Genomic DNA, 12,717 nt, shown 5'->3' with positions numbered 1-12,717 from the left:
ATTCAAAGATCAACTTGAAAGATTAATATGCACAAATCTAAATATTTTAGCAGTTCAATAAATAGTTGCAGTGTTTATTACCTGAGTAGCTTCTTGATTCTGCTTGTCTAGTTCTTCCAGCTCCACTATTAATGTTTCTCTTTCAGCAACACTTTCATTTAATTCATGTTCTTTCCTTTCCAAATCTTGTCTTAACTGACTTAATTCTGAATTCTGATCCTCAGCATATGCAGAAAGAATATTCTCACTTTTATGTTTTGAACTTGTCAGTTCCTTCTCAAGTCCTTCCTTAAATAAAAAAAATAATCTAAATATTAGACTTTACCTTGGTGAAATTTATAACCTCTTCAGATCTTATATAGTTTATTTTCCCCCCTTCAACAATTAAAAGTAAAATATGCCCTTTTTTTTTAGAATCTTTAGGCCTACATTAACCCTATGCCACTTTAAAATTCTTCATCAGTAAGTATTTGTCTCTACCATTCACACATAGACATTTATTTTCTCATCACTAAGTTCAGGACTGTAATTTACGAGCTTCTGCACAAAAAGCCACTGTCTGGCACACAAAGTTATATCCACCCCTGAGGCATGGATCCACAGCTGGGATAAATTACTGTACATCCAAAAGATAATCTAAACATGCAGCATGCTGCATAGTGAGACAGGAAGTTTTAATAAAGGACACCTGAATAACATGCTTATGAAAAATGTCATGGGAACTCTTCAACACATGCAAAACACAGAAGACCCCAGTTGAGAAATGCTACTGGATACAAAGTAAACTAAGCCAAATCTCTCAAGCCTGAGTTTATAAAAGACCAAGTCAAACCCTGCCAAACTCTAAAGGTGTGTTCCAGAGACTGTATGCTCCACTGCTTAACTTGATCAGTAAGATGGAATGTACTATTATTAGAGTACTACATGTAAGAAGTATTTTACAGCTGACAACAGCTTTTTAAAGCTAATAGTATCAAAACTGGAATAGGCCAAACAGGTGAAAAGTGACAAATTTTACAGAATATACTATTAATACTTTTAAAATTTATGTTACAGCAGCCTAAGTAGCAATGGCTAGGTGGAAACCTAGTTTTCTTTAACAGAGAAACCATGGAGTTTCACAAGTCAAAATGTGTTGTTACTATTAATTCCACATGTAATTCCAGAATTAATCTACAATTATTTCCTTGATTACAAGGTTATTAATGTACAAGTGCAAGTGCTCCAAAAAATGTATAGTGCCAGAACATGTTTTCCATCAGTTACTATTTACACAAACTTTGGTGACTTAATTTAGAAATTGCTTTACCTGATTTAAACTTGAAAGTCTTGCTATTTCATTTTCTGCTTCTATAGAGGAAAAAAAAAAAAACAACAGAATTTTACCACTTTCCAAATAACAACAAAAACAATTCTCCCACCTTGCCCCAGAAACACTGCTGCTCAGAAGAGTTTCACAGTGTTTTGAGATGATAATCATCAGTGCTGTAGACTGAAACACACCATCAACCATCACCACAAAGTAAAGCATTACTTTTACTACCGAGTCTACATTAGGAGGACTTTGGCACTACAGTGTATCAATTATGCAATATTAAAAGATTTTCTACATACAGATACACTTCTTAAACACAGAAGTTTCAGTGTTACTTTAGGGAGAAGATATTAGCAACAGATTGTCTTTACCAAAATTGTACTTCTATAATTTAAACAAGAAACTTCTTGTTGTTACTTACCTAATCAGAAAGCCCTATGATAATCAGTCATGCGAGTTCCAGTTATGTCACCTTTTCAGCTTAGCCTTACCTCAATGGAAAACCCTTTTCTAAAGCAGCAACTTTCAAAAGATATATATTCTCATACTAAGTTCCAAATTCTTAAAGTAAAATCTGAGCTTTAAAAGTGAAAACCTGTGAAGGTTTACTAAAAATAATTAAATTAAAAAATAAAATAATCATCGTGTTAGTACCTAACAGTGCTTGCTGTAGTCTGACAATATCCTCTGGTAATGATGTTTTTGATTGGAGCTTCTTGTCCTGTTCTTTCAGGAGGGCATCTTGCTCTGCAACAGCACCTTGAAGCTTGCTGAATTCAGACTTAAGATTTTCATATTCTTGCATTATTTGGATCTTTTCTACTTTTGCCAATTCTTGCTCTTTCAGAAGAATTTTGTTTTCTTCTTTAGCAGAAGACAATTTGTGATTTAATTTTCTTATTTCATCCTCTTGGTCCTTTACAACCTCCAACTCTTCTATTTTTCCTCCTTCTAGACTCCGAGCATTTTTTTTCTGTTCACTAATTTTAGAGCCACCCATGGCATCAGTACTCATTCCATCTAAAAAGCAAAAAAGATTGTTAGCAATTTTAACTATTAACTAAAACCAGCAGCACTGCAGATCTTTTGCCAAAGACTTGATAATCATCATCAACAGAAAGCTTACACAAATAGAATAAAGATTTGAAGCAGGGCTATACATACTATTGGCTTGATATGCAGCTTTTCAAATACTTGCACATCCTTGTGTAGTATTTATTATTGAAACAATTTTAAAATGTAAAGTGTTGTGAACAGTGTATGTTTTGCCATTTAATTAAAGTATACTTGACCCCCATTCCTCTGGTGTGGGGATGACACAATCTAGTATACTGCGATTTGGAATTCCTTTATTTTCTAAGAACAATTTAATCAAACCCCATCTAATTCAGCCTGATGCAAAAACTCTCTTAATATTTTAATTAGATTTCAAAGGTTTGTTGAATGGTTGTTATAGAGAGCTATTTGCTACATATTAGTATACCATTTGCTAAATGATGCACAGATTCTTTGACTTAAAAAAAAAAATCTCATTTTGCAGAATTGATGTTTACAGACATCTACCATATTATCACAATGTAACTTCTAGAAAAGTTGGAGTATAAAAAGGCGTAATCAGAAATTACAGGGAAAAAAGCTAAATGAAAGCACGCTGCTTGTGAATTCACTTCAGCGCAAGCTCAAACGTTTCCTCTTGCCCCAGTCTCTATAATGATGTCAAACAGACCGACAAAATAAAAAAAAAATTTAAATACTCTTAAATCTTCAAAAGCTGTGAGCAGTATTTATTTTACAGATGACTTCTAATGCAAAAGATAAGGGATTCCTCCCTTTAACTTCATTAAATTAGTCCTGCTGGTGTATGTACATACAGTAAAAGACAGATTATATCTTAACAGACACCTGATTTTAAGAAATAAATTCTCTATCAGTACTACTTTAGGTGTTAAGAGGCTGTGAAATTATTTCCCTTCTTTCCAAGAAGGGAATGGATCTCTCTTTCCAAAAGGAGAATATATACTCTTTAGAAGTCCAAGTTTTAACACATAATAAAACAGAAGTTTCCAGACAAATATTACATATTTATGCAAAGAAGCCTCTAAAGAAAATCTTACATAACTATTTTTATGGAATATGAAATAACCTACAAGACAAGAAAAAGCATCTTCTGAGAACTAAGCTTCTTCTACAATCTAGTCACGCCGCAGACTGAAGTGTGGTCCTTATGTCAGTCTTGAGCTTTTGTCAAGTAACTGAATTGGCACATAGCACAGGAGTAATTTTGATGAGAAGTACTAAGATTTTCTTGTTTTCAACTTTGTCTATCTTGTCCACATATACATTAAGTGTAAGGTTAAAAAAAAAAAAAAAACAAAACAGGAAGTGTAGGATTTGGAGCACAACATTTGATATGTATAGAAAATGACCCTCTAGACTGATATACATCAGAAGATAAAATGCCAGCATTCCAGTGCTCAAGCCAGCAACAGTGAATATAAGATACTGGGACACACATCTTAAACATCAAGATGAAGTCAAGTTGAAAAATCAAATTCCTGAACATCATGTATTTGATATCTATTACACCATTCCATACAAATTTGATGCTTTAACCAAAATTCACTGTACATTAAAAAAGAAAGCATGTGGTAAGAAAGACCTTGCTGTAACTGATTCTCAAGTTCTTCAATTCGCTCTTCATATTCACTCAGCTCTTCTCGGTGTCGACGAGTTATCTCTACTAGCTTTTGCTTGTGTGCATCCTGCAACACTGAAAGTTCATGCTGATGTTCATCTATTTCTTGACTTAAATTCCGTTTGAGCTCCTAAAAGTATAATTAGAAAAATAGAATGGTAAAATACAGTACAGAAGCTTAAACAAGAAAGAAAAAGTAAAGTAAATAAAAACATTTTCCATAGTAAAAGTAAAGATTTATTAAAGTATTCCTCACAGAAGTCACATTTCTTGTCTTTTAACATGCTTAAAAAAACCCCAAAATAAACAAAAGACATTCCTTTTAAAAATACATTTACACAACAGTACGCTCCATACAACAGCATGCTCCACACAACAGCATGCTCCACAAAACAGCAAACACTAAAGTAGAGAGATTACAACTTTTTCATGGGAAGCGGATACAATAGGACACATTTCTAGCAACTTTTAAGGATAACAGGCAAATGCATATTCTGCATCTTCAATGAGAAAAAATAAGATATTTCTGAGAAGGGAGAAGAAATTATTTTGTGTATCTCATAAGTCAGTCATCAACAGCTTCCAAAAGTGATTCACCCTCATAAATACCAATGTAATTCTTTTAAGCTTACGTACTGCATTCAACAAGTTCACAAAAATACCCTTTCTCAGAATAAGTTTTTAAATATTGTATTGCTGACTGAAATGTTACTGTGATATTACAAGCCCACATGTTTTTAATTGAGAAAATTTAAGTGTGTGTTGTAAACATTTTAACTGTATTCATAAGCCATGTAATCATATGCAAAACCATCAAGAATAAAGTGTAAGAGAAGACTAGCTTGTCAAAGTTGTCATATTACCTTAACAATATTTTGCAGTTTACATATTTCACTTTGTTCAGCATCATTTGTCCCTTGCACTTTGGAAGACTGAGAAAAGAAAAATCACATATCCATGTGAAAATTGTGATAAATAGGTATATTTTTCGTGTGTTTCCTCTATTGATACTCAAAGTAGAAAAACAAAGGAAATGTGAAGAAAAATTAAAATTTACAACAAGTTTGGTTAAAAAAAAGACATTTTCATTGAAATATTTTTATTTTCCACTGATTTTTATTATTATTATATGGAAATATGTAAAAGTTTGTGGTAGTGGGTGTTATTGCACCTTATTTTACTTGAATATTTCTAAATGAGAAAAGTATACCTCTGAAATTAGGCTAGAGCTTGAAAAACAATGACTCATATCAACAACAGCTTGAAAGACTGTATTATTTCTTGTCTCAGCAGATCATGAATTACAACTGACATAACAATGACTGAGAGAAGAGTAAGCAAAACCAGTAGGCAAATATTCAACTATCACAGTATTATACTGTCAATAAATAGTATCAGAGCCAGGAAGAAGAAAATTATTTTCTGAAAGGCTGCACAGAAATTAAACCCTGAAGTAGCACAGGCAAATGTTTATAAAGCCCTTTCCCTAACTTGACAAATTATGCATAAAGGCATCATGGCGCATCTGGAAGTTAGTCAATGAATGTTATTAACTGAATGTTAGCCACGTGACAGCATGAAAATGATGAAAACGTAATTACATTTCAGCTTTTCCATCAAATCATGCTGCTTCTAGAAATTGTACAGCATGAACTTTCAGAAGCCCCATTCAAAACCACCAAATTCAATGAAAACACTAGCTTGGACTGGAGAGTAAAACTGAGAGGAAATACTCACCAGTGCAATCTGCTTCCAGTGGTCAACCTCAGATTCAAGCCTAGAAACTTCATTGGACAATCTGTTTATTTCTTGCTGTGACCAGAGTATATCTCCAAAATCCATGTCATAGCCTTCAAACCCTGAGGAATGTCTGACCACTGGAACATACGAAGCTGATGTAGTGGCTGGTGGTAAAGCACCAGCTCCCGACTGTGCTGACTGAGCAGCCGTCTGTACCTTTTGCAGCTGCTCCTGCAGCGCATTCTGTCTAGCTTTTAGATGGCTGATTTCCACCTGAAAATACAGAATAAAATGTATTGTTTCAGGAAGAATAACAATAAACACTCTGCCTCTTGTAATCTTATGAAATGTGAACCACCAGACAACTTGTCCCCAGCACAAATAACTGATTGCTTCCACCAAAGCAAAAAGGAAAAAAAAAAACCCAAACTCCCTCCTAAGGGAGAAAAGCAGTCTTAGCTGATGTTTACAAAGTATCTCCCACATGGATACATACTAAAAGTTTTAACAGTTCTCAGTTAAGTGAAGTTTCAGTAAAAACAATGATTTTTTTTTTTTTTTCAGCAGCCAAGGTACTTAACTACCGTAGCAAGAGTCAGGCTGAAAAAAAAATAAAATTAATGAGGGTATTCAAATATAAGAATTAAGCAATATATGATGCTCCCACATTTATGTTACATCTGATTTCTTTTACACTTAATGTATTGAAAATTTACGTATTTACAACAAACTGAAACTACCTGCATGCAATTTTCTTGTAACAACTCTGCTACTGTATTTAATATGCAGAATTCTATACATCTCAAAATTCTTCTTCCTCTAGTTCCCACATGCATTTATAAATAGAGCAGAAATAAAACTTCTTTTGTGTAATTCTAGGCACACTGGCAACTGTCTTCATTTAAAAGGCTATGAAATCTCATGTTACACAACAGATTATAAAGCTGATGTTTCCATCACAAAGGGACACTTCTCAGATCATGAAATTGTATACATTAAGATAAATAATTATGGTACCTACAGACAATAAAACTGCTTCAAATAAGAATTTGCTCCTGTTGCCTTCCTTAAAGATAAACTGCTTTGTATTTCTGATTCAGTTAAGTGTTCTTTCTCACAGAAAAAGACAGAAATTGATATATGCATGACATTCCTGGAGTTTTCTTATCTCAACTTTCTCCTGGCAGCTCTGCTTACATTACAAAAGTCAACAATGTATGTCTTAAGTCTCCCAGTGTCTACATTAACAAACCAAAAAACTGAAACTGTGACCAATACTTCCACTGAAAGAGCACAGATACCATAACAAAGAGATTAAATAGCATAATATGCAAGTTTATTTGGCATATTTACTCAAATATTTCACTCTGTATCCTACCTCTTTCTGTTGAAGCTGATTTCGGTACTCTATAGATAGCTGCTTTATTTGAAGTTCTGCTGCTTCATGCTTTTCTTCTAAATCACTACAAACTTTTTTCAGTCTCTCATTCTAGCAAAGATAAGAAATTAACGTTGGTAAATTTGGAACAGCTCTTACAGATTAAGAAAAGTGTAAATCTGCCGGACAGTAAAGAAATCAAATTATACACATTTCTCTTGTTATTTTACTCAAACCACACAAACAACAGTAACTTCCAAATGTGGTCCAAAATCACATTCATGTCCAAGCTTTCCATTTTTATACGGCATTTCAGAAAAAGGTTTTTGGTAAATGCAAGAAGAAAAATTCAAAGCTGAATTACATCTTAGTGTGACCCATCAGTAGAATTTAAGAACAGCCAGAGAACAGAAATCAGAGCTAATATCCACACAATCCAGTATTCTCTCTCTGACACTCCTCAAGAGCAGATGGCAAGAATCTAAAGAAGGACAAGCAGGAAAAGTTACTTCCCAAAAATACTATCTTAACTTCTCAATGCTCTTGAGGGCTGAGGACATACATGGAAGTTGTTGGTCTTATGACTTTATTTATGGCTGTAAACCAACAAGTCATTTGTAAAAGTACACCAAGTCACTTTCCTCAAGGGCACATGGGATTTTTAAGCAGTTTTGGGAGAGCACATGCATCCACAGTTATGTCAAAACCAACATACAGTAGGGCAACACAGGCATAGAACTGCATCAAGGAGCACATACGCTCTGTCTTCTGCCTTCTGCAGGAGACATGCTGTCCAGCATAACCAGGCATTCTAGATCTGATTTTATATGTGATCATCTACAAAATGCCAAAATTTATGGAAACTTCAGACTGTCACATTTACAAGCTTTTCAGAGCCAAGACTATTGCTGCAGTCCAAGCCCATGTGGTAAGTAGGAACAGTTGCAGGATGCAGCACTTAGTGAAAAATGAAAACATGCACCACACACATACTCCAATAAAGAAATGTGCCCCCAACGTCTCCCCCCACCCCCCAAAAAAAAGTAAATAGCCACATTCTAACACCAACATTCTTCTTTTCTAGATTTACCCAGACAAGCACATTCAGTGCTGTATTTCAACTTTACAAGAAACAGATGTTATTTATTGTTTTTAATTAAAGTAGTGTTCCAAAATGTCTTACTTCAAGCTTTTGTGCTGCATTAATACTTTCTATTTCTCTGAGTCTAGAATTGGACACATGGAGTTCTGTTGCTGCATCTGAAAGAAAGGGATATTTTTCATTTTTATTAAGCTACTTTTAGTCTGTCAAATAGACATCAACTAAGACCACAGTTATTAACAAGTGTCTTACTTTACACTGCTTTGATGTTCATTCCTAGGTAAATATCAAAAGCTGCTCTTATCAGCACACTGTCAGAACTCTTTCTCACAAACCTGAGTCTTTTTGAGTGTAATTTAGTTCTCTCTTACCTTGACTTTAAGTCAGACCACATAGATTTAAGCTTTAAAATAAGGGAAATGAAAAGTCTTTGCTTGACTATTTCATGTCACTGAACTGTTTTTCACACAGGACTTTGCCCCTGATGTGACAGTTGTGTATTTCTCCGTATTCTCATGTGAAGTTTCAAAACAAGAATTAGTTCCACAAAACAGACACAACAGTAACTAAATTTTCAGAAAACAAAAAGAAAAACAAACAAACAAACAAACAAAAAAAAAAACCAATAAACAAACCTAACAAAACCCACAAAATAACCCATACAACAAAACATCATCCCTGCCTCCCTCATGAAGGCACAAACCCCCCACAGGACTCACTTTCATTTACAGAGGTGACACTATCGATTATATCAGTGTCTCTAACTCAAAACCCACATAACTCTGTCCTGGGACACTCTCCCATTAATGATCAACCCTCCTCAAACAGGCTATATTTACTTCTCCCATGCACAATTTTCAATGCCTAGAAATACCACATTTCCTTTTCTTAAAGAGAAAACATCCTTGATTGACTATAAAACAAGCTTGACAATTATTTGAAATAAATATAATTTTCAAGTAAATACAGTATTTCATAATTTCCTATGTGTTATTTAAAAGTGATGCAGCTCAAGTGCTGCAGAAGCAACAATATCCTCATGAAAACTGCTAAATGGAAGATGTTAAAAGTCTATAACCCACAAACACTATCATCAGTTCAGATGGCAGTCAAAGCAGTGGATGTAAGGGATAATATTAAAAATTAGGAAACATTAGAAAATTAAACCCAGGAATGTTAGGAACTGCATGAAGTGCTCTCTAGGCCACACAATATGTAAAGGTCTTCATGGAAGAGTACTTAGATGCCACTAGATTTTTTACACTCTCAAGGCTAGTAACCCATAAAAATGTACTACTCTGAAATTTTTAGGAAGCAGAAGTCATTTACAGCAGTATCTAGCAGTCAAGTACACCTGGAAGTAACTAATGAACATCAGCACGTCTCTTACACAAATCAAAGCACAAATGTGCGAATCGGAATCTCGATTTCTCTTTTAAAAGGGCAAACCAAACACACTAGATGACTACACAATTTAGCAGCACAGAGTAAGTCTCCAAACTAAACTAATATAGGATTTTGAAATTTAAAGCAATTCTAAGCAAGTATTTCAGAAAAGTGGGAAAAAGATAACCTTGCAGTTATCCAAACAAATTGTTCTCTTCATATCATTTCACCTGTATATCAAAAAAACCCCATCAATGAGACCAGTAGCATCAGCTTGCCAGCAAGACTGATACAATACTTAGGCAGTGCTTCATAGTTGTGAATCATAGAATGTTTAGGGATGGAAAGGACCTTAAGATCATCTAGCTCCAACCCCCCTGCCAAGGGCAGGGACACCTCACACTAAACCATGTCGCCCAAGGCTCTGTCCAGCCTGGCCTTGAACACTGCCAGGGATGGAGTATTCGCTTCTTTGGGCAACCTGTTCCAGTGCCTCACCACCCTCACAGTAAAGAACTTCTTCCTTATATCTAAATTTGTTTGAAGCTGCAAACAAAATAGAATTGATTAATTTCACATTTGAGTATTCAGAAGTCCTAGCTGTTCTTTGTGGTTGCTGTTCTTGCTTTAAGAGCGGTAATTTTTTTTTCAGCAAGGTATAGTTTCAAGATGGTAAACAATACTAATGGCATTAACCTATTGATATTTAGTACCATGTTATACAATTGCTTTAGTATAAAAATCAAAAGTTTTATTCAACAGCTTGTAACAAAAAAGGTTTCTTATAAATATAAAGACTACAGTCTAGAGTAAGTTTACTGTTACTTTACTCAAATCTTACTCCAATGTCCCAGTTATTTTGTTTCAGCTTCCTGTTTTAAACATGTATCATCCTAACTTCCTGTCCCTATTAAACCATAGCAGTGTTCTACTTGGCTGCAAGAGAATGGTACAACTTGACAGGTTTCTCTGTCCCTAGCTGAAATACAAACAACAAGAACATAATAAACGCTGGACCTTTGCTTACGTGACACATCAGGCTTAGATCATACCAGTGTAAAAATTCCTCTGCAGTTTTACGAAACCACACCAAAAGCTAATCAGATGGGGTTTTAGATCAGCTGAGCAAACAAAATGGAATTAGAGTGTTGTGTGCTTTCATTACTGATCACATAAGGCTTCAAGCAAGTCAGAAACTTCCGAATAATAAACCCAGAGAAGGTTAACCTCTGCTATTATAGGGTTGGAATATGTTTGTCTATTCTTCAGATCCTGAGCTCACCAGGAGCTGACTAAGAACGAACACAGCCAGCAAAGCCAGGAGCTCTCCCGAAAGGTACCAAGCCGCGTACCGGGACGGCTCAGTCGCTTCCGGCCGGCGGACAGGTGCAGGCCCCGCCACTGCCGACCCCTGGGCAAACCGGCGGCCGGAGCAAAGGCTCCCTCCCGAAACCGGGCCTGTCCTAGCGAGTACACACTGAACAAGGCCCGCCCCGGCAACCACACACAAACACACGGACACCCCCCGCCCAGCGCCTCAGCCGCACTTACCGCCCACCTCCTCCGCGCCCTCCAGCAGAATGTCCTTGGTGAAGCTGGAGATCTGGCCGGTGAGCGAAGACAGACTGCCCCCCACCTGCCCCAGGGACTGACCCAGCCCCGAGCCCAGCCCACCCAACCACGACGCCATCACCGCCGCTCAGTTAGCTCCGCGCAGGGCAGGCGGCCCGCACAGCTGGCAGCTGGCTCCCGCTGGAACAGGGGCGATCACCTCCTCCTGCTCCCTTCCCCTCGCTAGGGAGGGTCAAGGCTCCTGCTGCCAACTCAGCAAAGAGATCTCAGTGACTCCTCCGCCAGCGCCGCAAGCATCCCCCCAGCACTAGCCGGCTCAGCGGCTCGTCTCCGCGACTCCTGCTTCTGCCACCTCGGCGGCAGCCATGACACCTCCCCCAGAACACCATCAATAGCGACCGCAGCCGGCTAGAGCGCCCGCGCGCCGGCAATGACGCGTACGCGGCAGCGGAGGATGCCGGGATAGAGGTGGAGTAGCTGTGGTAGTCGGAGGGGGTGGCTGAGTTGTCGGTGTGCAGCGGGGTTGTGGGCGGGTGGTGTTGGAGCGTGTTTGCTTTCAGAGGGACAAAACCAGAGCCATGTGGTTGAGTTCTGCCGCTGGGCTCACTCTTCCAACAGGTACGGCCGGCGCGACTCTTGCGCCTAGTAAATCAGTCAGGCCTCGTCACAAAGTGAGGCTGGGCGAACCGCGGAGCTACCGCAGGGCTCTGTGCCACTCTGTCCTGTGGAAGGACACGTCAGCCGAGCTTCGAGCTCGGCTTGCAGGGCCCTGTGACTAACACGAACCCTGATGTAAACATACTTGGGTCATGTGTCATGAACAGAATACAATACTCAACTGCTACAAGAGCAGAGACGTGTTTGAACGTGTTTTAGGCAAGTTCCTAAGATACCAGGCCCCTGCTACTTTGGATGTAGAACCAATGGTTTGTTGGTTGGACTTCCAGCCACAACCCTGACACTGGTTTGATTCAAAATTCCTGTTGGTTTTGATCATATGACATACTTGAAATTACAGGGACTACAAGGGGTACTGCACTGTTACAGAAAATGCAGTATTAAAACAGTAAAACCAATACTGATACAAAAATTTGCCAATACTGGAAAGAAGATACAGGGCAGTTAGCTCATTGGTAAGTTTCAAATTAATAACTACATTAAAAATTAATAATGAAAGCACCACATCAATTGTGAAATGAACCTGAGAAGAAAGCATTTCACAGGTGAAGTCTCTACAGAGCAGCTGAGAATGCAGCAGGCACAAGCCACATACTCTGGAGTTACAAGCTGACAATCATTACCAGGCCTCTATGGAAAAAAGTGCTTGTTACTTCCCAAAAGGTATCTTGCAGAGCTTTAGTTAAGTGTCCATATCTGGCCTGCAATACGATTGCCTTTTTAGCTTCACCTCCAACTGTCACTCAAGAGGCAGCTCTGAGGTTGAGTACATTATGTGGACCAAGAGTCTGGTAGTTAAAAGTAACAGAAATAGCTGTCAAGTTTGATAAGATTGCTTTCCCTGTGAACAG

The 12,717-nt window shown here is 37.5% G+C and overlaps 1 protein-coding gene across 2 annotated transcripts in view; it reads right to left on the bottom strand.

The window, feature by feature from the left end:
- The window catches only part of TRIP11 (thyroid hormone receptor interactor 11), a 34,227-nt gene extending 22,614 nt beyond the window's left edge, over positions 1-11,613 (bottom strand). The window contains exons 1-9 of one of the 2 annotated variants that reach the window (XM_065685660.1): positions 11,168-11,613; positions 8,312-8,388; positions 7,129-7,239; positions 5,748-6,023; positions 4,874-4,942; positions 3,975-4,140; positions 1,970-2,335; positions 1,310-1,350; positions 82-288 (exon numbers count right to left, since the gene is read on the bottom strand). In XM_065685660.1, coding sequence (XP_065541732.1) covers positions 82-288; positions 1,310-1,350; positions 1,970-2,335; positions 3,975-4,140; positions 4,874-4,942; positions 5,748-6,023; positions 7,129-7,239; positions 8,312-8,388; positions 11,168-11,306 — 1,452 coding nt within the window. In that variant the 5' untranslated portion in view covers positions 11,307-11,613. The remainder of the gene's footprint in view (positions 1-81; positions 289-1,309; positions 1,351-1,969; positions 2,336-3,974; positions 4,141-4,873; positions 4,943-5,747; positions 6,024-7,128; positions 7,240-8,311; positions 8,389-11,167) is intronic. The other variant, XM_065685661.1, reaches the window with a different exon arrangement.
- Positions 11,614-12,717: the final 1,104 nt, after the last annotated feature.

This window comes from Lathamus discolor, chromosome 6 (assembly GCF_037157495.1).
Source record: "Lathamus discolor isolate bLatDis1 chromosome 6, bLatDis1.hap1, whole genome shotgun sequence".
NCBI lineage: Eukaryota > Metazoa > Chordata > Aves > Psittaciformes > Psittacidae > Lathamus > Lathamus discolor.
This window is presented reverse-complemented; position numbering and strand designations above follow the sequence as displayed.